Genomic DNA, 27,464 nt, shown 5'->3' on the forward strand with positions numbered 1-27,464 from the left:
TTAATAAATATTCGTTGACTAAATGGATGAAGGGGTTCTTCCATTGTAAACTATGAGGTTCCTCACCCTGAGCAGAAATAATTGTGGAAAAACTCTGACCTTTATTTGTAGACTTAACATTTTATTTTTATCATCTCAGGCCCTAAAAGTCAGAGCTCACACTCAAATCATTCACTCAGCTTCTGGGTCATGCGTGACTTTTCTATGATGACAGTATCAATACACAGTTGCTTTAGTTATATTGTCATTTGGTCACCAGATGGCAGAGGTGACACGCAGAAAGCCACTCTTTCTGGCCCTGGGTCACCCACTCCAGGATTTAACATTAAACCCAAATTACCCATTTAGTACCATTAATTCCCCAAGACCTTGTTATTATGGCATTGTTTCATTTTGTAGGAAAGTGTCACCGACACACTTGGCCTCATTTGCATAGAAAAAGGAGGGTTTGAAATATAATGGAAAGAGCCCTGGACTAAGCATCTGAACCACTGCACATTGGCCATTTGTTCCATTTGAATATGTTTCTCCATCAGTAAAATGAGAATCCCAGCCCTGCCTGCTTTAAAGGTCTGTGGTTAAGGAACAAATGAAAATGATTGGGGTTGAGGGAAGGGGTCTGGTTGAAGGGACCACATGTGTTCCTACCTAGTCCAGGAGAGCTCTGAGTATGGGGGGCCAGGATGGCGTCCTGTAGGAGGTGGAGAGACTTTGCCTGGCATCTAGGGTGAGGGGCTAGTCTAAGCCAGACTCCTGGGCTGGACAGTTACTCCTCCTCTTGTAGCGTCCTCTGAGGTATGCTCCCTTCCTAGAACAGCACAAATGTTTCCTGCATGCTGGGGTGCATGGTTTATTTCTTCCAGGAATCAACTCCTGCCCTTCTTGCTTGTGCGGGCTACCAGACCAGGAAGAGGTAGCCGGGTTTGCACAAATTTTTCACAGTGCTATGGGATGGACCCTCACTGCCCGAATTTACCCATTCCCACACCAAAGTCCAGGCATAGGCAGAGGCTAGCGCCAGCCAAGCCAGGAGAGTTTGGTTCAGGCTTAGATGTGCCCGCTAGGTCTCCCGTAGGAGACCGCAGCTGTCGGCCAGACCCGGCCCTATAGGAACCACCTGCGACCGGAAGGCCGTGATGAAAAATGCAGAGGTGCCGAGGAGATGCCGCAGGACTCAGTGGAGTGCGGTACCGGGGGCTGGAGAAATACGACCTAGAGGAGGGCACTGCTGCCCAAAACCGCAAGGAGTCTGCTAAGAAGTAAACCCCACCTAGCGCTGCGTGGAGGGGGAGGAACTTCGGTACTCACGTGACACAGGATACCCAACACCGCATCCACTTCTACCACTGGGCCAAGTGGCCATTCTTCTGTTCAAATCCGACTGAAAACGTGGATTGTGCTGGGCACCCAGGGATCTACCCACAAATAGGGACTGCAGCCTAAATTCCAAAGACCAGAGACTGAATCTTTCAGCCTTGCTAAGAGAACACCTTGATCTTTGAACCTTTACTGCGATCTTTTGTACTGGTGCTGTCGGTACTAGTTTGTTGTGGTTAAAAAGCAACTAGCAAAACAGCTTGCATTTGTATTCGTTTTCTATTCCATACTTCTCCGCCCCATGTTTTTTCTCTCCTCAAAATCTATTCTTTAAATTAAAAAAAGAATAGAAAAAAAGCACCACACAAAAATCCCAGCTACACAGGGTTTAGTTTCACCAGCCCTAAGGCTGTCTGAGCTAAGGGGCTGAGGGCAGCCCACCAGGTGAGTACCCTGGGGCTGGTCTGGCTTTGACACTGAGGTCAATGGAGGTGTGCAGCTTGGTGTCCACACTCTTCTTTTTCAGTTAGGGAGTGTATTAGTTTCTTATTGCTGCTGTAACAAACACTACACGCTTGATAGCTTAAAACAACACACACTTAAAAATTTTATTAGCTCTGGACGTCAGAAGCCTGAAATCGGTCTTATGGAGTTAAAATTCAAGGTGTCAGCAGGGCTGTGTTCCTGTCTTTTCCAGTTTCTAGAGCTGCCTGCATTCCTTGGCTTGTGGCTCTTTCCTCCATCTTCAGAACAGATCATGCTAAACCCTGCTTCTGTTATCATATCTTTTTCTGACTTCAATCCTCCTCCCTCTCATGAAGACCCTTGTGACAGGGCTCATCTGGATAATACAGGATAATCTCATCTCAAAATGTGTTTAATCACATCTGCAAAGTCCCTTTTACCATGTAAGATAACACATTCACAGGTCCAAGGATTACCACATGGGCATATTTGGGGAGCCTTTATTCAGCCTATCATAGGAAGTACTGAAAATTAAGTGAGGGGCAGTGAGCCCAAGAGAGCTTGTGGTTGACAGTCAAGTATGAATGGGAAAAATAATAGACCATTTATTGAGCACGTATTCTGTTCCAGAAACCCTGATAGGCACTTCCCATGTGCTATCTCATTTAATTCTCACAAAAATGTAGCAAAGTAGCTATTATTACATTTTTAAAAGATGAGAAAACTGAGGCTGAAAGAGCTTAGTTTACTAGTCAGTGGTAAAGCTTCACACTTGGGTCTCTGACTCAATCCTTTCTCTTAACCTCTAGAAAAATCAGTTTTCTCATTTGCAAAATGGAGACAGTAATTAGCTCATACATTTGTGTGAGGATTAAGTGAGCTGACCTCTGTGAAGGGCTGAGAAGAGGTGTGACTCATGGTGAGTGCCCCATTAACACTGGCCTTTATTGTTACCATCTGCCAGACCTAACCTTCCCTGGTCCCTCCTGGCTCAAGTCCCTCCTCTCTCAGGCAGGCAAAGCCTCACCCAGTTCTAAGCCAATTCTGACCAAAGTAGGCAGAAGCTCTGGCAAAGTAACCCCAGGCAAAGTAGGCTGTAAGCTCTGAAATTAGTGTGCTGCTGGAGAGCTGGTACCATGAGACACTAGGGTGGAGCATTCAGTTGAAAGAAGATACTATTTTTGTGTGATATTTAAAATAAAGTTGAATGGCCCTTTTTGTAGTCTTTCTAACAGAAGTGCCTACAGAAGTGAATTGGGCTTTTCCTGAAAGGGGCAAGAGTGTTAACTATGTTTACTCACACCCCAAAATGCTCCAAGCAGCTACTCTGCTGGATCTCGACTCAGTCCTGCCAGAGGCCTAGGACCACTAGGAGTGTCTTCACTCCAAACAAAATCCTAGAAATCATCCCTGATTCCTGTCTTTCACTTATTACTATACTCAATTAGTCACTGAGTTCTGTCCATTGGGCCTCCTAGTCATCTTTTAAATCCATTTAAGTACCTTTCATGACTATGCCTCACAAGCAGAGCAGTTGAAAAAGAGTATTTGGGGGTACTGAACAATATAGCTCGAAAACGTTACCCCAAACTAGTCAGTTCCTGTCCTCATGGCTGAAAGAACTTGTCCAGGGGTTCTCATTAGACACAGAAAATGTGAATATGGAATAGTAAACAGGTAAATGGATAAGGCAGCATATGTATGGGTCCCCAGCCCTAACCTGGCTGCTCTTAAGTCTGAGGAATCATTATCTTGGCGTTTCATTGCCCATTTGCAACACCACCAGTCTGCTTAGCACATTTGGGAAGTTTAGATCTACTTCATTCGCTTGATGGTTGGCCCACATTTGGATCTTGAGATAGAGTACTTGGCAGTTAGGAGTGAGTTCGGGTTCCCCTGCCTGCTTACTGAAGAAGCACAGTCTCCACTTCCCTGTTGACTTACTGCTCTATGAGCCTGGATTCCTGACCTGAAGATTGTGTTAAGTTTTTAATATCCATAAAACTATTACTTAGCATGTACATACGGGAGACATTTACTCTGTAACACATACAGGAGGTAAACCTCTGTAATTTACAGAGATTTGTGTTAGTGTTTACATTTCCAGGGGGGAATGAGACATGCTGTAGAGACATCCCTGGATAGTAAAGCTAGAGACATCAGCTTTATCTTCTTCCTGGAAAAATTTATTTTCCAAAGGGTTAGAGTAAGAACCCAGGACCCTTCCCATTGCATTTCCAAGGATATGCTCTCAGAAGAGGGGAGAGGGAATTCCCTGGAGGTCCAGTGGTTAGGACTGGGCGCTTTCACTGCCATGGCCTGGGTTTCATCCCGGGCTGGGGAACTAAGATCCTGCAAGCCACACAGTGCAGCCATAAGTAAATAAATAAATAGAACAGAATAGAATAGAATAGGGGAGAGATACAGCTGCCTTCCCTTCTATATAAATGCCCAGGTTCATCTTTTGGGGTTTCTTGCCTATAATACATATTACTTCTACATAGACCTTTATTCAACCAGTTCTCATCATGTCATCCCAGGGATAAGAATTTGGGCACTGGGGAACCATATGGCTGTTATCTGCTGTAAGGATATAATAGTAATCTGCTCTGCTCCAGAAGCCTTTAATCTTGCAGTCAGGATACTATTAATAAATGTAGATATTAAAAACTTAACATAGCCTCATGTAAATCAGTTAAGTTAGAACACTCCCTCACATCATACACAAAAATAAACTCAAAATGACTTAAAGATTTAAATATAAGACATGACACCATAAAACTCCTAGAAGAGAACATAGGCAAAACATTCTCTGACATAAACCGTAGCAATATTTACTTAGATCAGTCTCCCAAGGCAAAAGAAATAAAAGCAAAAATAAACAAAAAGTCCAAATCAAGCTTTTGTACAGCAAAGGATATCATAAACGAAATGAAAGGACAACCAATGGATTGGGAGAAAATATTTGCAAACGATGCAACTGACAAGGGGTTAATTTCCAAAATATACAAACAGCTCATACAACTCAATATCAAAAACATAAACAACCCAATCAAAAAATGGGCAGAAGACCTACATAGAGATTTCTCCAAAGATATACAGATGGCCAACAGGCACATGAAAAGATGCTCAACATTGCAGGGCTTCCCTGGTGGTGCACTGGTTAAGAGTCCGCCTGCTAACGCAGGGGACATGGGTTCAAGCCCCGGTCCGGGAAGATCCCACATGTCGGGGAGCAACTAAGCCCGTGCGCCACAACTACTGAGCCCGTGAGCCACAACTACTGAGCCCACGAGCCACAACTACTGAAGCCTGCGTGCCTAGAGCCCGTGCTCCGCAACAAGAGAATCCACCGCAATGAGAAGCCCACGCACCGCAATGAAGAGTAGCCCCCACTCACCACAACTGGAGAAAGCCCGCGCACAGGAACGAAGACCCAACAGAGCCAAAAATAATAAAAATGTAAAGCTTTAAAAAAAAAAAAAGATGCTCAACATCGCTAATTATTAGAGAAATGCAAATCAAAAACAACAATGAGGTATCACCTCATACCAGTCAGAATGGCCATCATCAAAAAGTGTGCAAATAATAAACTGGTGCAGCCACTATGGAGGTTCCTTAAAAACCTAAAGATAGAGCTACCATATGATCCATAATTCCCACTCGTGGGCATATATCCAGAAAAGACGAAAACTCTAATTTGAAAAGATACATGCACCTCAATGTTCGTGGCAGCACTATTTACAATAGCCAAGACATGAAAGCAACCTAAGTGTCTATTGACAGATGAATGGATAAAGAAGATGTGGTGTATGTGTGTGTGTAGGGGGAATAGAATATTACTCAGGATACACACACAATGGAACATATTACTCAGCCATAAAAAATGAAATATTGCCATTTGCAGCAACATGGATGGACCTAGAGAATATCAAACTAAGTGAAGTAAGTCAGACTAAGACAAATATTATATGATATCACTTATATGTGGAATCTAAAAAATAATACAAATGAACTTATTTACAAAACAGAAACAGACTCACAAAGAAAACAAACTTATGGTTACCAAAGGGGAAAGGGGGGGAGGGATAAATTAGGAGTGTGGGATTAACAGATGCACACCACTATATATAAAATAAACAACAAGGACTTACTGTATAGCACAGGGAACTATATTCAATATCTTGTAATAACCTATAATGGAAAAGAATATATATAACTGAATCAATCACTTTGCTTTACTCTTGAAACTAACACAATATTGTAAATCAACTATACTTAAAAAAGGAAAACAAACTTAACACAATCTTTACCTTTTCCAAGAGATTCTATATTTTACAAACTTTGTTTTCTTCCCTTGCAGGACCCAGCAGAGTCCTACTCTCTAAAATTTATATTAAACTTTCCATCTCTTCCTGTGCTAGAGATTTCTTCTCCAGATGTCCCAAAGAAACAGTGGTAGGTATCTACAAGTCCCCTCCTCTGGAGAGGACTGAGAATTGGGATTGCCATATGGACTGGGTGATGCAAATCTTCCTCATTGGTCTTTCTCAGATATAGTCCATACATGGGCTCCCAAATGATAGATGTTTTGGGATGGCAGAATAATGTGGGGGAAATAAGACTGCTTTTTGCAACAAGAATAAAAAAAAATATTTTCTTTTCAAAAGCATTTTAATCAAAGATGATGCTATGTATTTAAAATTTTTGTGTTTTTCCATCTGTGCCCAACACAATTGCTGCCTTTCTTCAAAATGACAATAATAAAATTCAGTTGGTAAAAAATATTAACTTTTTGGTAATTTGAGGGTGTTCCAATTAGCAACTCTACAGCCTACAAAAACAAGCCTTAAAAGAAAACTCTATTAAACTAGCGTTACACTAAAGTTTAAGAAGAAAAAAAGATCACTCATAATGTTACCAGCCTGATTAACTGCTTTTCAAAACACATTATTTTCCAACTCTTATTCACAGTATCCACATTTTTTTTATCAAGTTGTAAACATAATGTATATATGATTTGCTATTCTAATATTTCTGGGTCATATTATTTTATAACTATTTTCCTTATGACTTAATTTTTAAGTTACTCACTGAAATTTTCTTTTAAAGTTTAAATATTTGATTTTTTGGTAAAAAGTATAAGCAGCACTATGAATTTTAAAAACACAATATTGAGCAATTTTCATAAAAAAAGTAATTTTCTATTTGAATGTATGTTTCAAAATAAATATAGCATTTAAACTGAGCTGACAAGCTATTCTAACACACTTTGGGTAGAAGTTAATAAGCTAAAATCTATTTGTAAATATTTGTTTTATGTATTTTTCTGGATGAATTCTATATTCCACATGAAAAAATATGCTATCATTCAAATGGTGCAGAAATAAACAACATGGAAAGTGAGGGCCTCCGTAATTCTACTCCCAGAAAAACCATTGTCTGGTGAACGTTCATCCTGGCTGAACTCCTTATTGAAAGGTGGAAATAATTCTGTAGTTTGCTGCCACATAGTGGTAAGGTAAGCATCATTGCACATTAACACTGGAAAAGAACTTGATGGTCTATTATCCTAACCCAACAAGTATATTTGCTGAGTTACTCACGCTAGGCACTGTACTAGTCAATAAGGACCTAAAGATGGCTCCTGTCTTGGAAAGGTTCAGAAATTAATAGGAAGACTGACAAGCATACAAATAACTAGCATGTCCCGACAAAGTGACAATGCTGAGACAAAACTACTGGCAGTAAAAACAAGAATTTCTTGTCAGGTTTCACTGAGGAGGTGACATGTGAGATGTATCTTCAAGTGTGAGGAAGTTTTGCGGGTGGGACTCAGAAAGACCTTCCGAGGGACTTCCCTGGCGGTCTAGTGGTTAAGACTTCACCTTCCAGTGCAGGGGGTGCGGGTTCTACCCCTGGTCAGGAGCTAAGATCCCACATGCCTCCCAGCCAAAAAACCAAAACATAAAACAGAAGCAATATTGTAACAAATTCAATACAGACTTTAAAAAATGGTCCACATCAAAAAAAAAAATCTTAAAGAAAAAAATAAAAAGCAAGAAAAACCTTCCAAGCAGAGAGCACAGTGCATGAAAGATCAGTGCTTTCAGGGAATACTGAGAAGGTCCCACAAGTTGGAGGCTAGTGTATGGGGAAGGAAAGAAAGAATACATAAAAGAGCGCCATCATGTGCTTTTAAGTAGGGAAGGGATAAGATCAGAGTTCTTTAGAAAGGAAAAGTTTGGGACTTCCCTGGTGGCCCAGTGGTTAAGAATCCGCCTGCCAATGCAGGGGACACAGGTTTGATCCCTGGTCCTGAAAGATCCCACAGGCCACGGAGCAACTAAGCCCACGATCCACAACTACTGAAGCCCGCACGCCTAGAGCCCGTGCTCCACAACAAGAGAAGCCACCGCAATGAGAAGCCTGTGCTCCGCAACAAAGAGTAGCCCCCTGCTCGCCGCAACTAGAGAAAGCCCGCACGCAGCAACGAAGACCCAACGCAGCCAAAAATAAAAATTTTAAAAATCAAAATAAAATAAAAAAAGAAAGAAAAAGTTTGAAGAACATCTAAAATGTGCCTCACTCATAACAAACCTAACAAACCTTTTTTTGATTTTTTTTTTTAGGGAATCTGCTTAATTTTTAAAATAAATATTTACATTGAGAATACAGTTAATTTAGTAGCTTTCTTCACATTTCTGAGAGTCACAGAAGTTTCATTCATGTTTCAAGCAGTTGAGATGGTAAAGATTCTACTTCATAGGAAATGAATTACATTCAATGACACCTCACAACAGCCAACTGGAAGATTATTCCATTGCTTTTGAAGCAGTGGTTGGGCTGGCATCTGTGATAGTAGCCAAATAAATGAAATTTCTGTGTAACACATGCTGGTACTGGGTGCACTCATTTGCCTGGCCTTTGTTCTGATACTCCACGATACAGCAGATCAGCTGGTCATTCTCCTCTAGGACCCACTGGATCATTTTGATTGACTTCTGCCCTGCCTCTCAGCCAGTCTGGTATGAAGGCTACCAACATCCTGGGAAGCCAGGTTGAAACCCAGTCTCAGGCCCCACGGATCCTCGTGCATCTAGTAAACCTAGTTTTATGTTTAAATTCTGTGGCTGTCTTCTATGAACATGTATGTCATTAAAGGCAAATAAGTTTGTAAGAACACATGAGCATTAGTGTTTCCTTAAGATACACTGTGGAAATTATAATCAAACAACTCGTAACTAAATCATTCCTTAGTTGTGATCCATTAGTCAGTACATTTTAAGTATCAAGAGGAATTTGTAGATGTGTTATAGACTGTGGTAGCCAGCCTCCCAAGTGGCCCCCCAATTATACTGGCCTCCTGGCATTTACGGGTTGGTGTAGTCCCCTCTCACAATGAATAGGACTGAACTTTGTAATCAATGCGATATTGTTGAGATGGGACTTCTGTGGCTAGGCCATAAAAGCCATTGAAGCTTCTACCTTGCTCTTTCTGGGGAAGGCCAGCTACCATGTTGTGAGAAAGCTCAAGCAGCCTGGGGGAGAGGCACACATGGGGAGGAACTGAGGCCTTTTGTAAACAACAAGCGCCACTGAGTTAAGTCATCTTGGAAATGGAACTTCCACCCTTAGTTAAGCCTTTGGATGACTGCAACCTCATGAGAGACTCCTGGCCAGAAAATATCATCTTATATTAACAAACAATAAAATATTCATACTCTAGTATATGCTTTTGGATTTCATTTTAGACATGAAGCTATTAAATAGGGCTTATTAGGAGGGATTCCTTAATTATGTAAATCACCATACACTACTGGCAGATTATTATCATAAAGTGTGTTTTTTAGAATGTAAGGGTGACTCTGAGACTGACAGACTCCATTGAGATTTTCAGTTATGGAAAACAATACCTATTATAGTAGATAACTTTGATTGGAGTGAAGTTTATGAACAAGTATTAAATGAGTAGGCAATTAAATCCCTTTTTTGTGGTTTTAAAAGGTGAAATTTTAATTATTCAAACATCCTTTCAAATGTAAAAGAACTTAAAAAAATCATTATGTGTGAAAATGTGTCATTAAATAACTATAAAAATATTCCCTTCCCTACTTGAAGGGAAAATGCTGCTTTAACAGGTACATATTTAAAGTAAAACTACACTTAACAAAACACAGATATACTGATTACTTTTCATGATTTTATGTAGTCCACTTTTACCATAAGATGCCATTTAAGTGTTTTCTTTTATACTTTCATATATCAAGGATTACTGATTCTTTAAAAATTCCCTTGGACTACATTTTTACAAATAAAATATATAGCTACTTAAAAAAAGGTTCATGGCCCAAATTCATGCTGTGTTCTGAAAAGACTCAAGCGGAGAATTTAAAGTGGTCTCAAGTTGGTGGTGCGAGTTGACTCCAAAAAAAAAGCGCTTTTCCAAACACGTTACTCTTTCAGTCTTTAAAACCTGAACCTTCTCTTGCCTCTATTTCCTCTAGGAGTTACCACTCCATTTATTTGCCACTGTGTACTATACCGCCATTGTCTCTGCTTGATCTTGTCACTGTCAATTCCTTTCCCCCCAGTCTCTTTTAAACCCATTCAAATCCACTCCAAGCAAACTTTTGCCCTGATCACTCTATGAAAGGCAACTTCATCCTTCCAGTTGCTCAGGTCAGAAACCTTGGAATCATCTTTGACTCTTTTCCTCATACCCCATATCCCATCCTTCAGAAAATCCTGTTGGCTTACTTCCAAATCATATCCTGAATTTGTCCACTCTTCACACTTTCCACTGCTACCTTCCTGGTCTGAGCCACCAGCATCTTGCCTGCTTAGTTTATAGCAATAGCCTCTTCACTCATTGAAGTGGGAAGTCCTCCCACTTCCACTAAAGTCTAGTCTCAACAAAGTAGCTCCAGGGACTCTTTTGAAATGCAGATGAATCCTATCACTCTTCTGCTCAAAATGACTCCCCATTTCACTTAGAGTAAAAGTCCTTGTAAGGCTTTACATAATTGAAACTCCCTTGTTTCATTCCCTATAACCTATACCTTTGCTGGCTTGGCTCTAGCCACACTGGCCGCCTTGCTGTTCTTCCACACCAAGCTCCTGCCCTGACACCTCTGCAGTGGCTGTTCCCTCCACATGGAATGCTTTTCCTCAGGGTATCCACATCTCTTGCAAATCCTTACTCCAGGAAGCCTACCCTGACCACTCTATTTAAAATGGCAACAGATCTCCCCCTCACTCTCATCTTCTATTCCCCCTGTTTTTTCTATGGCAGTTACCACCTTTGCACATACATGTTAATTGTGTTTGTTTGCCTCCTAGCTCATGCTCTAATTTTGTTGGGGGAAGACTCACAACGTCTTATTCTCAAATGCCCCTTACTTTCAAATGGTTGGGCCAAAATTTAAAAAGGGTTGTAATCCATTGATCGTTACGAAGTTCCTTCAGTGAGACTGAAACATATATTTAAAAAAGGAAAACACTTAAAAATGGTGTTAAAAAACAAAATTCAACCAACTAAATGTGCAGATCTAATTGGCTTTATTCAATGATTTATGAACCAGGCAGCATCCCATCTAGTAAATAGGAAGGCACTCCTTCAGTGGTACAAAATGGAAAGCTTTTATAGAAATGGGGTGGGACAAGGAAGTTATGAGTAAAGGAAAAGAAAGGATTGTTTCAGGTGAGATTACCTCTCTAGTGCTGATAAGCAATTCCAGATATTCTGTTCTTGAGACAGGCTGAAACTGCCATTAAGTCGTTTGCTATCCTGGGGGATAGTGGCTCCACCTTGAGCCTGTTGTTTCTTTCTTCTCCTTTTTTTAAAAAAACGATGGTTAAGATGGTAAATTTTGTTATGTGTATTTTACCACAACTTAAAAAAAAAAAAATCAGAGCACACAGCACTTGTAGAATAACAAATATTTCACGAAATTTTTGTTTCAGTTATATATGTGTGAGTACTTAGGTGTACTTGGTTTAAGGTACAATGTATTTCTTACTATCAGTCCCAGTCAAAATTAGAAAAAAATTGCTGTAGAGAAAGTTCTACACACACTCATCAGCTGACATGTAAAAGACACTTCACAGCAGCATTGTTAGTGCAAAAGATGGAAACGATCCAAATCTCCAGAGGACTAGAATGGATAAATGCGGTATATTAAACAATGGAATACTATACAACAGTGAATGAAAGAACTACACGGATCCGCTTTTCTGTGGATGCCAAAAGCAATGCTGAGAGAAGCAAAGTCCTGGAGAAAACAAACGATTCCACATACAAAGCTCAATATCAAACAAAATAAGATCTGTTTAGTGATACATACACAGGTGATAAAACTACAAAGAAAAACAAACGAAGGTGAGATAAAATTCAGAAAAGTAATGATTAAAAACTTAAAATCATCAATCTGACTAAAGGTTTGGGGAACTGGAATGTTTCTCAGTATTTCCCAAATTAATTGCACTTGAACATAACCTCCGTGTCTATTTCTTGATCTTACCCCCGTCCCAGCTCCTAGCGTAGAGGTTGGCACCTACTTATTTTATTTATGTATTTTTAAAGGGCCGAACCATCTGATAATTTGGTTTTCTGCAAAATATATATATCCTAAATAGGAAAACTTTCAAGGCTAGCCCCTGGTAACGGCTCCGACAACAGCACTAACTGTTTGCTGAATGAATACCTGCACTGTGGCATACGTTAGTTCATTTCAGTACTTCGCATCTTCGTCAAAACTCTTACTGTGGCTTCAGTTGACTGCCCGTCCCATCCCCTACCCCCTCTCACAGGCTCTAAAGTCGTCAGGTTCCTGGTTCTAGAGGCCCGGAGGCAGTTTTCTCCCTGTCTCTGCGCTGAGGAAGCTGAGAGGGAGAAGGGTGGAACGTCTGGGTTAAGGCAAAAGTGCTTCCCAGGGACTCAGGGGTGTGGAGGTCACTGTCAAAGCTGCCCTAAGGCCAAGGAGGTGGGCAGGGCTCGCCCTAGCGGTTCAAGTGAGGTACCGCGCGCACTCTTTAAAGTAGGGTCTGACCAAACTCACTAACACCGGTTCTCCGGTGACATCACCACCCCTCTGGACTCCTGATTGGAGGAGTTCATTGGCTCAATTCTCGCGATGATTCTCCCTCCAGGTCCTCTTGCTTCCCTCCCCTCGCCTACGACCCGGTAGGCGACTACAGACCACGCTGTGAGCCACGGAGACACCGTAGAACTAGACCAGCTTCCGGGACTCGTCCTGACGGCTGCTACTCTTCTCAGACTCTCACGGGAACGAGGTTTGGCTCCCAGGCGTCCTGCTTGCCCCATCCGCGGTAGCGCTCGACTCTCCACCGCTCGGCTCGGCTACTTTGCTAGGGCCGCCAGGCGATATTCACCAATTCCCGTCCTTCAGTTACGCGAGAATTTGGCCGTCTTGAAACTGATTTCCGGTCGCTTAGGTCTCCATGGAGATAGCACTTTTACCACTTTTTTTTTTTTTAACCTGTCATTCCCCGGCCTCCACGTGGTTGGGAAATTGCCCAGATAATGTTTGTGGGAGTCAGCCAGAAAGTTGTAGATGGGAGTGAAGCAGCATTCAGAAGGGAAGCAGCCAGTGGGACCCAGGAGGAGTATAATTTACTGAGCATCTTCTGGCCACTTAAGCAGTACCTTAAGGTGGGCAGGGATTTCCCGCTATTGGGAGGCCCAGTTCTTCAGGACAAACGTTTAGACATCCATTGAGCACGCATAAGCACCAGACCTCTTTGTGCAGTCTTGAGGGTTCCAGGATCAAATCCCGCTGCAGATTTGCTCACCGTTCACCAGAGAATAGCCTTCCCAGTTGTCTGTCTCTATTCCTTCTAAGCTTTGTATATTGGTGACTTACCTAGGAAGTGATCCCCAGTGATATTCCCCTTGATCTAATCATGTCACTTTTCAGATTCTTACCTTGTCAATGCTTTTCTAACTGTGTCCATTTTTATTACCATTTTCTGTTAAGTGGATTTTCACATTTCATTGCTGTATTGATTTCTTACTTAGCAAAGGGACCAAAGGTTCTTCAGTGTCAGGACTAGCTTGTCATTTGGATATAGAATTTACTTAAGATGACAGGTAGTCCACTTGCTGCTGTTAAAAGTATACATACCTTTTAGAACATCGCTGACAAATGTTTGTTAATTAACTCATTTGTTTATTCATCAAATATTTATTAAGCACCTAATATGTGCCAGGTACTGTTTTGGGGATTGAGAGTTAAAACAGTGGACAAAACAGATTAAAGTTGCTGCCTTCATGGAATTTATTACTAGGGGAGACAGATAATATGCAAATAAACAAGTTCCTGTAACTTCAGGTAGTAGTAAGTACTATGAAGAAAATAAAGCAATAGAAATGGTCTGTATGTGTGTAGGAGTGGTGGCAAATAGAGTGGTCATGGAAGGCTTCTTGGAGGAGGTAATATTTGAGAAGAGACCTGAATGAAGAAGAGTTGGCCTTGCAAAGATTTGGTGGAATAAACCTAACAGACAGAGGTATCAGGAAGTGCAAAGTCCCCTAGATGGTGAAGAGAAGATTAATTTGAGATGAACTGCAGGGGAAAGCATGGCCAGATTATTTAGGGCCTTGAAGGCCAAGTCTCAAATTTGGATTTTATTCTAAGTGAAAATGAAAGCCCTTGGAAAGTTTTAAGAAAGAGAGTAATTAGATTTGAAAAAAATTGCTTTGATGACTGTGAAAAGAATGGACTCTTCAGAAGCAGGATGGAAGTTTGGAGACCACTTGGGAGGTTATTGCAGGAGTACAGGTGGAAAGGTTAATTCAATTTCTGTTTGGATATTCCCAGTGTTGGGAAATTCTCTTTTGAAAGGCAGCACATTTTATAGTTGAACCATAGCGTTCTTCCTTTGTATTGAGCTGGAACTGGCCTCCCTGAAGCTTGCACTGACATTTCCTAATTCTATAGACATCTACAAATTCTGTAGCCATCTCAGATAGAAGACATCTGGGACTTCCTTGGTGGTCCAGTGGTTAGGACTTGGTGCTTTCACTCCGTGGCCCCGGGTTCAATCCCTGGTCAGGGAAAAGATCCCGCAAGCCACGCAGTGCAGCCAAAAAAAAAAAAGACAGAAGACATCTATTCCTTTTTCTCCAAAGCAGTCCTCCAACAACAGCAGCTCTTTTAAGGCACTCGTCCAGTCCTCTTTTCTCTAGGCCAAACACCTTTGGTTAACTGAACTGTTCTCTGAAGGGAGGTGCTCTCTTGGCCCTTCAGAAATCTGGCTGTTCCTTGGAAGCTCCATCATTTGCTGTGGCTCCTTAAGATATGGCCACCAGCATAGCACCTAATGCTCCACATGTCACCTGACCTGTGAAGATGACCAAGGGATCAGGCATTCCCTTGGTCTAGTTGACTTCTAATGTGGTTTTTAACAGTCATGTTGTGCTATTGGCTCACATAATATTCAAACCACATATTGAGCTGTTTCAAATCACATATTTTCTCCCCCACCTCCCCATCCTGTATTTCTAGATTATATTTTTCTAATCCAAATGCAGCATTTTATATTTATTTCTGTTTCATCTTGGTAAATTTATTCCAGTTTATTGGTCGTTATTTTTTAATCCTAATTCCATCATCCAACATGTGCTCCCACCTTTGTGTCTTTTATAAATTCACTATGTTATGTCCTCTAATGTCTACATTATAAACACTGCTAAAAATGCTAACTGCACCAAGAAAAGAGCCCTGTGTGGCATTTCCCTAGTGGCTTGTCTTCAGACCGCATGGTACTATTAGTGTGTATCCTTTGAGTACATTTGTTCAGCCCATTATGAACCCTGTTAGCTGAAACAAACTCTGTTCGTTAACTAAAAGCAAACTCACAAGGATAGTATGTGAAAGTTTCCTTTATCAAATATTTTGCAGAAATCAAGATATAGCATCTCATGATACCTCCTGATCTGTCAGTCTAAGAAGTAACGGAGGTTAGGTATGCGTAGTTTATTTTTGAAAAACCATGCTGGTTTCTTTGTTATTACTAAAATGAAGGTTTGCTGTATTTTAAAATATAAAGACTGGGTAGGTAAAAGTAACTTTAGACGTTAATAAACTCTTCTTGAGTCTAAAAAAGTTTTTCAAAGCAGAAATCCTTAGATCAGTAGTTCTCAGCCTGTGGCAACTTTGCTCCCCAGGGGACATTTGGCAATGACTAGAGACATTTTTTGGTTGTCACAACTTAGAGGAAGGAGGATGCTACTGGCATCTAGTGGGTAGAGGCCAAGGATGTGTTAAATATCCTACAGTGCCCAGGACAACACTCTATAGCAAAGAAAGTCCGGCCCAAAATGTCAGTGGTACTGAGGTCTTTAGTGCATTAGTGTCTTAAAACTCTTCTTTCTTGTAGTGACTACTGTTAATTCTATTTAAAATGGGTGTAAAGAAGAAGAAAGAAATGCAAGTTACTTCATTGACCGTTTGTCATCAGGACCTTGAAACTTTGAGATGTAAGTGATTTCTGACTTCATTTGTTGATCTCTTTTTTAGGTTGCAAACAGTATATTTATCTCTGGGACTCCATATCACATAATGTTCAAACTCTTGGTATTTAATTATTCCATGTTCTTTACATTCAGTTCTGGTTGTAAAATGGTTTTCTTAAACTTCTATCTTCAAACTAAGTTCTGCCAGGTTTTTTTTTTGTTTGTTTATAAATATTTAAATTTTATAGAACACATGACAAACGCAAACTCATATCCATATGTTGTTAAATCACTGAAGAAATTTTTTTGTGTGTGTTATGTAGCTTTGGCTGATGTAGAAGGGAAGAATCTAGCTTCTTTGCTGTTACATTGTGTACAACTCACTGATGGAGTGTCACAGATCCATTATGTTAAACAGGTAAGGCTGATTTGATATTCATGAGTGCATCTTGAAGGTTACCATGCTATTATGGACTTTTAAAATTAACTGATAATTTTTGGCTCCCAATTATTTAATATAAATGTATCATTAAAGAATAAGGGATTGTTTTGTTTTTTCTATTCATTGTATGATATCTTTTTATTCAGAGTGGCAAAGGAAGCCATACTTAGGCTTCCACCACTATTGGAGCTGTATATAGGTAGGATAATGAAATAATTGTGCATACCTTTTTGTTTGTTTGTTTTTTGAATTTTATTTTATTTATTCTTTTATACAGCAGGTTCTTATTAGTCATCCATTTTATACACATCAGTGTATACATGTCAATCCCAATCTCCCAGTTCATCAAACCACCACCACCACCCCCCGCCACTTTCCCCCGTTGGCGTCCATATGTTTGTTCTCTACATCTGTGTCTCAGTTTCTGCCCTGCAAACTGGTTCATCTGTACCATTTTTCTATGTTCCACATATATGTGTTAATATACGATATTTGTTTCTCTCTTTCTGACTTACTTCACTCTGTATGACACTCTCTAGATTCATCCACGTCTCTACAAATGAACCAATTTCGTTCCTTTTTATGGCTGAGTAATATTCCATTGTATATATGTACCACATCTTCTTTATCCATTCATCTGTCGATGGGCATTTAGGTTGCTTCCATGACCTGGCTATTGTAAATAGTGCTGCAATGAACCCTGGGGTGCATGTGTGTTTTTGAATTATGGTTTTCTCTGGGTATATACCCAGTAGTGGGATTGCTGGGTCATATGGTAATTCTATTTTTCGATTTTTAAGGAACCTCCATACTGTTCTCCATAGTGGCTGTATCAATTTACATTCCCACTAACAGTGCAAGAGGGTTCCCTTTTCTCCACACCCTCTCCAGCATTTGTTGTTTGTAGATTTTCTGATGATGCCCATTCTAACTGATGTGAGGTGATACCTCATTGTAGTTTTGATTTGCATTTCTCTAATAATTAGTGATGTTGAGCAGGTTTTCATGTGCTTCTTGGCCATCTGTATGTCTTCTTTGGAGAAATGTCTATTTAGGTCTTCTGCCCATTTTTGGATTGGGTTGTTTGTTTCTTTAACATTCGGCTGCATGAGCTGTTTATATATTTTGGAGATTAATCCTTTGTCCGTTGATTAGTTTGCAAATATTTTCTCCCATTTTGAGGGTTGTCTTTTAGTCTTATTTATGGTTTCCTTTGCTGTGCAAAAGCTTTTAAGTTTCATTAGGTCCCATTTGTTTATTTTTGTTTTTATTTCCATTACTCTAGGAGGTGGATCAAAAAAGATCTTGCTGTGATTTATGTCAAAGAGTGTTCTTCCTATGTTTTCCTCTGAGAGTTTTATAGTATCCAGTCTTACATTTAGGTCTGTAATCCATTTTGAGCTTATTTTTGTATATGGTGTTAGGGAGTGTTCTAATTTCATTCTTTTACACGTAGCTGTCCAGTTTTCCCAGTGCCACTTATTGAAGAGACTGTCTTTTCTCCATTGTATATCCTTGCCTCCTTTGTCATAGATTAGTTGACCATAGGTGTGTGGGTTTATCTCTGGGCTTTCTATCTTATTCTCTTGATCTATATTTCTGTTTTTGTGTCAGTACCGTATTGTCTTGATTACTGTAGCTTTGTAGTATAGTCTGAAGTCAGGGAGTCTGATTCCTCCAGCTCCGTTTTTTTCCCCTTAAGACCGCTTTGGCTATTCGGGGTCTTTTGTGTCTCCATACAAATTTTAAGATTTTTTGTTCTAGTTCCATAAGAAATGCCATTGGTAATTTTAATGGGATTGCATTGAATCTGTAGATCGCTTTGGATAGTATAGTCATTTTCACAATATTGATTCTTCCAATCTAAGAACATGGTATATCTCTCCATCTGTTGGTATCATCTTTAATTTCTTTCATCAGTGTCTTATAGTTTTCTGCATACAGGTCTTTTGTCTCCCTAGGTTTGTCCTAAACCTAGGAATGTCCTATAAATATCAATTAAATCTATCTGGTCTATTGTGTCATTTAAAGCTTGTGTTTCCTTATTAATTTTCTGTTTGGATGATCTGTCCATTGGTGTAAGTGAGGTGTTAAAGTCCCCCATTATTATTGTGTCACTGTCGATTTCCTCTTTTATAGCTGTTAGCAGTTGCCTTATGTATTGAGGTGCTCCTGTGTTGGGTGCATATATATTTATAATTGTTATATCTTCTTCTTGGATTGATCCCTTGATCATTATGTAGTGTCCTTCCTTGTCTCTTGTAGCATTCTTTATTTTAAAGTCTATTTTATCTGATATGAGTATTGCTACTCCAGCTTTCTTTTGATTTCCATTTGCATGGAATATCTTTTTCCATCCCCTCACTTTCAGTCTGTATGTGTCCCTAGGTCTGAAGTGGGTCTCTTGTAGACAGCATATATATGGGTCTTGTTTTTGTATCCATTCAGCAAGCCTCTTTCTTTTGGTTGGAGCATTTAATCCATTCACGTTTAAGGTAATTATCGATATGTATGTTCCTATGACCATTTTCTTAATTGTTTTGGGTTTGTTTTTGTTGGTCTTTTTCTTCTCTTGTGTTTCCCGCTTAGAGAAGTTCCTTTAGCATTTGTTGTAGAGCTGGTTTGGTGGTGCTGAATTCTCCTAGCTTTTGCTTGTCTGTAAAGCTTTTGATTTCTCCATCGAATCTGAATGAGATCCTTGCCGGGTAGAGTAATCTTGGGTGTAGGTTTTTCCCTTTCATCACTTTAAGTATATCATGCCACTCCCTTCTGGCTTGTAGAGTTTCTGCTGAGAAATCAGCTGTTAACCTTATGGGAGTTCCCTTGTATGTTATTTGTCGTTTTTCTCTTGTTGCTTTCAATAATTTTTCTTTGTCTTTAATTTTTGCCAATTTGATTACTATGTGTCTCGGCATGTTTCTCCTTGGGTTTATCCTGTATTGGACTCTGCACTCCTGGACTTGGGTGGCTATTTCCTTTCCCATGTTAGGGAAGTTTTCGACTATAATCTCTTAAAATATTTTCTCTGGTCCTTTCTCTCTCTCTTTTCCTTCTGGGACCCCTATAATGCGAATGTTGTTGCGTTTAATGTTGTCCCAGAGGTCTCTTAGGCTGTCTTCATTTCTTTTCATTCTTTTTTCTTTAGTCTGTTCTGCAGCAGTGAATTCCACCATTCTGTCTTCCAGGTCACTTATCCATTCTTCTGCCTCGGTTATTCTGCTATTGATTCCTTCTAGTGTATTTTTCATTTCAATAATTGTATTGTTCATCTCTGTTTGTTCTTTAATTCTTCTAGGTCTTTGTTATACATTTCTTGCATCTTCTCGATCTTTGCCTCCATTCTTTTTCCGAGGTCCTGGATCATCTTCACTCTCATTATTCTGAATTCTTTTTCTGGAAGGTTGCCTATCTCCACTTCATTTAGTTGTTTTTCTGGGGTTTTTTCTTGTTCCTTCATCTGGTATATAGCCCTCTGCCTTTTCATCTTGTCTATATTTCTGTGAATGTGGTTTTTGTTCCACAGACTGCAGGATTGTAGTTCTTCTTGCTTCTGCTGTCTACCCTCTCTGTGCATACCATTTTTGTGGAGATAAATTTAAAAAAAATTTATATTAATTTTAATCTTCAAAACTTTTTAGCAGGCACATTAAAAAGTTAACTTAAAATGTAAAGACTGTCCTTACGAGCATTTCAGTATTAGGATTTATCATTTGAAGTTGCATAATATTTTTTTGGGAAGCAATTAAATGTATTATTGGTTTTCAGTAGTGCTACAGAATTCCTGTACCTTAAACCATTAACAAGTCTACTTCTCATTGAAGGTGGGTCTGGAGGGTAAAGTGGGAGTTGGGGACATGGTTTAAAAATTTAATAAATACTGAAATAGTTTTAAGTTAAATTAAATAATGTTTAAATTAGTACCCTTAACAGTGTAGAGTGGAAAATATTACACATTAAAATTGAGACTTAAAAAAGTATTTGAATCTATGTTACTTTACTATTCTTGATATTAGAAAAACATTACTATGGCTTTGAATTCTTTGGATTATAGATTGTGCCCTTACTGGAGAAGGCAAATAAAAATGGCAAGTGTGATCCCACTATTCGAAGTTGTTTGGATATTTTAGCAGGCATTTATCTTTCTTTGAATCTAAAGAATCCCTTGAAGAAAGTCTTGGCAAGGTAAGGAAAAAAAGAAAAGTTAGACGTTGTAAATGTTTAATTTGACCAAAAGTACCAGTATTTATGGTTCCCTCTATGGTTTGGTAAAACTGAAGTGAAATATATCACTTAGCAATTTCATTCATACATTTCGTCTTTGTTTTGTTTATTTACTTATTTATTTATCATAACTCTTTAAAAATGTAAAAAGGCTCCTTAGGTCACAGACCTTAAAAAAGTAGGCTGTAGGCTGTATTTTGCAGACTCCTGGTTTAGTCCATTTGCATGTAGTGCAATTATTGGTTAAGTTTAAGTCTGTCATCCTGCTGTTTTTTCTGTGTCCCATCTGTTCTTGGTTTAAACAGATGTTTAAAGCATATATTCCTAAGCATATGTTAGGAATATATTACCATATTACCTATATTACACAGGTAATACAGGAATATATGCTTAGTGTAAAAAGTTTAAGCAATATAGAAGTACACAAAATAAAAAGTGAGCCTTCCTTTTCACTATTTCTGGCTGATCTTTTCGTAGTAAAGGTTATCACTTGACATTTTGGTGTTTCTAGGCCTTTCCTTTGGGTTTAGTGTGTGTGTGTGTGTTACACTTTAGTTTTTATTTTTTATGTAAATGGGGTTATACTCTATATATTTCTCTGTAGGTTGTTTTTCACTAAGGAATGTCTTAGAGATATTTTCAGGTCAGTATAGTCCTTCTTTTTTTTTTAATTGTGGTTAAAAAAACCCCACATAATATAAAATTTACTATCTTAACCATTTTTGAGTGTACAGTTCAGTAGTGTTAAGTGTATTCACATTGTTGTGCTGTGGATCTCTAGAACTTCTCCATCTTACAAAACTGAAACTCTATACCCATTAAACAACTACTCCCTATTTCCTCCTCCCCCTAGCCCTTGGCAACCACCATTCTACTTTCTTCTTCTATGATTTTGATTACTTTAGATACCTTGTATAAGTAGAACATTTGTATTTATCTTTCTGTGACTGACTTATGTCCTCAAGATTCATCCATGTTGTAGCATGTGATAGGATTTCCTTCCTTTTTAAGGCTGATTAATACTCTATTGTATGTATATAGCACATTGTGTTCATCCATTAGTCTGTTGATAGACATTTGGATTGCTTCCTCTTTTTTATTTATTTATTTATTTATTTATTTATGGCTGTGTTGGGTCTTTGTTTCTGTGCGAGGGCTTTCTCTAGTTGCGGCAAGTGGGGGCCACTCTTCATCACGGTGCACGGGCCTCTCACTATTGGGGCCTCTCTTGTTGCAGAGCACAGGCTCCAGACGCGCAGGCTCAGCAATTGTGGCTCACGGGCCTAGTCGCTTCACGGCATGTGGGATCTTCCCAGACCAGGGCTTGAACCCATGTCCCCTGTATTGGCAGGCAGATTCTCAACCACTGCACCACCAGGGAAGCCCTGCTTCCTCTTTTTGACTATTGTGAATAATGGACATGGTTGTGCAAATATCTCTTTGAGATCCTGATTTCAGTTCTTTAGGGTATATACCCGGAAGTGGGATTGCTGGATCATATGGTAATTCTATTTTTAATTTTCTGAGGAACTTCTGAACAGTTTTCCATATGGCTACACTGTTTTACATTTCCACCGAAAGTCCTCATTCTTTCTAACAGCTAGATATTACGTAATACAGATGTACCGAAATTTATATGTGCCATATTACATATTAATCACTTCTCCGTTGATAGTTTGTTTTCAAGTTTTCATTATTCCAGCAATGCTACAGTGATATTCTTAATTATGTATATAATTTTATATGTGTATTTCTCTGAAATGAATTCCTAGAAGAGGAATTTCTTGACCAAACTTAATGCCTATCAAAATTTTTGATAGATATTGCTAAATCGTAATCCTCGACACGATACCATGTTATACTCCTTCTAACAAGTGAATAAGAATGCCTTTTTCTTCATATCTTTCCAACACTGAATAAAATCAATCTATAAATCTTTTAAAATTTGGTAGGTGAAAAATGGTATTATGTTATAATTTGCATTTTCCAGATTACTAGTGAGAGTGAATATTTTTTATTTTTTTTTAATTAATTAATTAATTTATTTTTGACTGCATTGGGTCTTCGTTGCTGCCCGCGGGCTTTCTCTAGTTGTGGCGAGTGAGAGCTACTCTTCGTTGCAGTGTGTGGGCTTCTCATTTTGGTGGCTTCTCTTGTTGTGGAGCATGGACTCTAGGCATTCAGGCTTCAGTAGTTGTGGCATGCGGGCTCAGTAGTTGTGGCTCGCAGGCTCTAGAGCGCAGGCTCAGTAGTTGTGGCACATGGGCTTAGTTGCTCTGTGGCATGTGGGATCTTCCTGGACCAGGGCTTGAACCCATGTCCCCTGCATTGGCAGGCGGATTCTTAACCACTGCGCCACCAGGGAAGTCCCCAAGAGTCAATATTTTTTAATGTGTGGATTTTGACTATTTTACTTTTTTTTGGTGATTACATATCTTTGTATGTTTTCTTGTTAGAATATCATTTTTTTTTTCTTTAAGCAAGTGTATTTATTGTGTCATAAAGCAAATGATCAAATACTGGCCAGTTCTCGGGTTTTGGTGAAGTAGTCAACAAATGTCATTGAACATCCTGATGTTTTCCATCTTTCTCTCACTGTGTTGGCCCTGTCTTCCCTCAGAGTTGCAAGGGGTTAAAGCAGTTACAAGCACCTGATATAGACTTTACTGCAATTGGCAAAAAGAAAAAAAAAAGGAAATTTCCTCCTTCACATTTCTTTTTATTGGAGAGAAAAAACATTTTGTGGAAGGTCCCAGTAGACTTTTCATTGAAGGGTCTGTCGATATTCATTGTCAAGATTGGGTCATATACTTTCTCTCTCCCTCGTTGTAAAAAATGGTTAGGAAGCAAAGGTGTCACACCTTTAGCCCCTTAGTGGAAGGTGAGCTTTGCCAGCAAAGAAGGGTGTGGGGAATGCCTGCAGGAAGGCAGCCAACTGTAGAATGTCTTTATTTATAAGAGATCTATACAGATTATGTGCCAAATATATTCCTTTATTTTGTTACTTGTCTTTAAACTTTCTTCCTGGTGTTTGCTTTATAAAAATTAAAAAAAAATTTTTTCATACTCAAACCTGCAAATATTTTCCTTTGTATAGATTTCTGAGTTTCAGCTTGTATATGCTTTCTCTAATACAAGATCATATAAAATTACTTGTCTTATCTGAAAATACTTTTTGTTTGTTTAACTTTTAAATCTATCTGGAATTAAGTTTTGAGTGTAGTGTGAGATAGACATCCAACTTAGTTTTCTTTTCTGTGTGGGGAGCTACTTATCCCCAAACTGTTCAATAGTCCATTATTCGCCACATATTTGAAATGCCGTATTATTATGTTCTATGTTCTTGTATAAGCAAAGGTTTGATTTTAGACTTGAGTCTATTTGTTTACCCACCAACATCACACTTTTATTCACTATAGTTTGATACTATGGTTTAATTATATACTAGAACAAGTCATCTCTGTAGTGACTCTTGTTTTTCAGAATATTCTATTCTCGAATTTTTTTTTCCTTCCAGAAAAGCTTTAGAACTGTTGAGTCAAATTTTTAAAGAAATGTTAATTTAGATTAACTGTGGTAAATTGGCATTAAATTTAATTTATCCATTCAGTAAATTTTTATTGATTATCTACTATGTGTCAAGTATTCTTCTAGGCATTGGGAATACAGTGAATAAAACAGTCCAGAACGGAGGTTACTTCTAAGAGGAAGACAGAAGATAGATAAATAAGCAAAATATATAGGAATTAGAGGGCATGAGTGCTATGGAGAAAAAAAAATAAAGCAGAGAAGTGGGAAAGGGAGTACCAAGGATGGGGTGAGGGTTACAGTTTAAAATACAGTAGTGACTTCAGACATCTTTGTTTAGTGTCATTGATAGGGTGATGTTTGAGATTGACCCAAAAGGGGCGAGGAAATGATTATTGGGTATATTTGAGGGAAGAGAGTTCCAGGTAGAGGAAATAACAAGTACAAAGACTTTGGCATGTTGTTGGAATGGAGGAAGGCTGTGTAGCTAGAGTGAAGTGAACAAGGATCAAGATGAGCCAGAGAGATAATGCTGGGCCCAGATCCTGTAGGGTCTCATAAGTCAATATAAGCACTTTGGCTACTGCTTTGACTGAGAAGGACATTGTTGGATGGTTTTACGCAGAGGAATAACATGTTATTTTAGTAATATCACTCTGGCTGCTCTGTTGAGGATAGTCCGCAGAATGGGAGGGAGGTAATATGGAAGCAGGGAGACCAGGTGAGAGGGAGTTCCTGATCTGTCTTCTAGTGGTGTGATGTTATAATTTCCTGGCTGTATTTTTGAAGGTGTCGTTCAATATTTCTTCATTTATAATATTCCCCTCCCTCCCTACATATCCTTGTACATACTCTAAGGTTGTCAGATTTTTAATATTTGGTTCTTTTTCTAGCTCACTAAATGACCTACCTGCATTTTTTCTAACTGAGGCTACACAGAGTTTTACTTCTCGTCTTCAGGAAGAATTGAATACTACTACTGATCTATACTCTTATAGGAAAGTTATTGACAATATATCTTCCTGTATGGAGAACTTTGACTTGGGTAAGCCATCTCTTTTCTAGTACTTTTTCTGGCTAACACTTGTCATTGCATCAGTGTTTTAAATGATGTTAATTTTGGTTCTGAAACTGCTTACCAGTGTTAATTTTTCCCCCACAGGTAGATCAAGTGTTAATAATCTTCTTGAAAATGGTAAGTCCTATTATTTTATTTTATTCTGAGAGGTGACTGCTTGTGTAAGTCATTTTGGAACTGGTTCTTTTAAGTTTCTTGGCAATGGGTGGAGTACTGCAGATGACTAACATATGTGGTGTGCCTTCCCTTTAAATTTCTACTTCTGTGATATCATTTTGGGTAGCAGTGATTTAAAATATTTTCTTGTGCTGAAGTCAAAGTTCACAGTTTTAAATTTCTGATTTTTCATTATATTCTTTTTGTTTCAGTGCTTCATTATCTACAGAAGAGTTTAATTGAAATCTCAGAAGAAAACAGGCAAGTGTTAACATGTTTCCATGCTTGTGTATGTGTGTGTGTACATTTGCAGTTGTGCATTGTGTTTGTACAAAGGAAATTGTATTGTATTGCTTGCTTGCTTTTATTTGGCTGTGCCATGCACCTTGCGGGATCTTAGTTCCCCAACCAGGGATTGAACCCATGGCCCCTGCAGTGGAAGCACAGTCTTAACCACTGGACTGCCAGGGAAGTCCCCACAAAGGAAATTTTAAAGAAGGGTCCAGAATGTGCTCCTTTACATCCCTCTCCATTAATATTAGATGTAATTATTTAAATTTATTTTTTTGAGGTTTGATATTTAATTTTAAAAGATCAAATAAATTATTATGAGAATAAATGAGAAAGGGAAGAGCTTTTTTTTTACTAGAGTGTTCCTTTTTCATAGCAGCCTGTTTTTATTTTGTGGATGAAATATGCTCTGTTATCTCTCTGAGGATATTAATAATAAGGTTTTTTTTTTTTTAAGTTTTCTTGTCTTTACATGGGTCTCTATTTCTTCCAACCTACTTTTTTTCTGTTTGCTGGTTTTGGTCACTGTATTTGTTGCTAGAAGCTTTCCTTGGAAGTCTGGTGATCCTTGGCCGAGCACTCATTTAAGATTGGGGCACTGAGAGTTGATTTGGATCTCTGTACGTATGGTTGGGGTTGATTGCAGGCTTTATTGTAGGCTAGTCTAGCTGGGCTGTTTCTTTGGGGGAACACTTGATGCCAGTATCTTTAGGTCTTTTTGCATGGGTAGTGGATTTGCCATGGAAGAATCTTTCAAACCATTGGCTTAATATTCTGGTTGCTGAGTGAGGGAAGAAAGCTGAGATCTTGGCAGTTAGCATTTATTGTGCATATATTTTCCTAATTCTCCTGTTTGCAATATGGTATCATTGCTTTAGGTGTGTGTGTTGTCTTCCTGTCCAGACACTTAACTGTTTTACCTTCTCTGGAGGTAAACCAGTTGTTTACTAGCTTGGGGGTATGATCCAGAGTTGTCATTCTCAGAGCGTAGCCACTCTTCCTGTTTTCATACCTACATTTAGCTCCACATCAAGGAGCAACTGGTGCCAACAATTTCTTAGCCTTTGGGGTTGCTAATCGGGTTGCTCTGGGCTTGTTCTCTGACTCAGGATTCACCTTTCTTGATTCTGCGAAGTCAGTTATCACTCATCCATCTGCTCCTAAAATTTTAGTAGTTGTCTTTTGTTGCCCTTGTGTATTTATGTCTTTTTATGTTTTAAATCCCTTGGTTGTTGGTTTAGGGATGTTCTGTGGGAGAGTAGAAGTAATATCTTTGTGCCATCTTTAACCCAAGTCTCCTTTTACCTTACCAGGAGCTCCTTCCCTGTTTCCTTCTAGGCTCTTCTTCCTCTGCTCATCTCTTAAATATGAGTTCTGTCCTTTTCATTCTGTTTGTTCTGACTGCTTAATATCATCCACTTCTTTGGTGTCAGCTACCATCTCTATACTTAGGATTCCCAGGCATCACTCCAAGTTAGATCTTTTCC

At 39.1% G+C, this 27,464-nt stretch overlaps 1 protein-coding gene and 2 pseudogenes across 4 annotated transcripts in view; 2 read left to right on the plus strand and 1 right to left on the minus strand.

Annotated features, from left to right (window-relative positions):
* Positions 1 to 683: 683 nt before the first annotated feature.
* On the plus strand, positions 684 to 1,385 carry LOC132376754 (dynein light chain 1, cytoplasmic-like; annotated as a pseudogene).
* A 7,212-nt stretch (positions 1,386 to 8,597) lies between these two features.
* On the minus strand, positions 8,598 to 8,829 carry LOC132377226 (SS18-like protein 2; annotated as a pseudogene).
* Positions 8,830 to 12,937: 4,108 nt separating this feature from the next.
* THADA (THADA armadillo repeat containing) overlaps positions 12,938 to 27,464 on the plus strand; it is a 318,133-nt gene continuing 303,606 nt past the window's right edge. For 3 of the 4 annotated variants that reach the window (XM_059943473.1, XM_059943474.1, XM_059943475.1), the window contains exons 1-7: positions 12,938 to 13,077; positions 16,186 to 16,285; positions 16,585 to 16,679; positions 20,755 to 20,885; positions 25,346 to 25,497; positions 25,615 to 25,647; positions 25,899 to 25,947. In XM_059943473.1, the coding sequence (XP_059799456.1) occupies positions 16,210 to 16,285; positions 16,585 to 16,679; positions 20,755 to 20,885; positions 25,346 to 25,497; positions 25,615 to 25,647; positions 25,899 to 25,947 (536 nt within the window). In that variant the 5' untranslated portion in view covers positions 12,938 to 13,077; positions 16,186 to 16,209. Of the gene's footprint in view, positions 13,078 to 16,185; positions 16,286 to 16,584; positions 16,680 to 20,754; positions 20,886 to 21,528; positions 21,568 to 25,345; positions 25,498 to 25,614; positions 25,648 to 25,898; positions 25,948 to 27,464 lie in introns of all 4 variants that reach the window. The other variant, XM_059943471.1, reaches the window with a different exon arrangement.

The sequence above is a fragment of the Balaenoptera ricei genome, chromosome 13 (assembly GCF_028023285.1).
Source record: "Balaenoptera ricei isolate mBalRic1 chromosome 13, mBalRic1.hap2, whole genome shotgun sequence".
Lineage (NCBI taxonomy): Eukaryota > Metazoa > Chordata > Mammalia > Artiodactyla > Balaenopteridae > Balaenoptera > Balaenoptera ricei.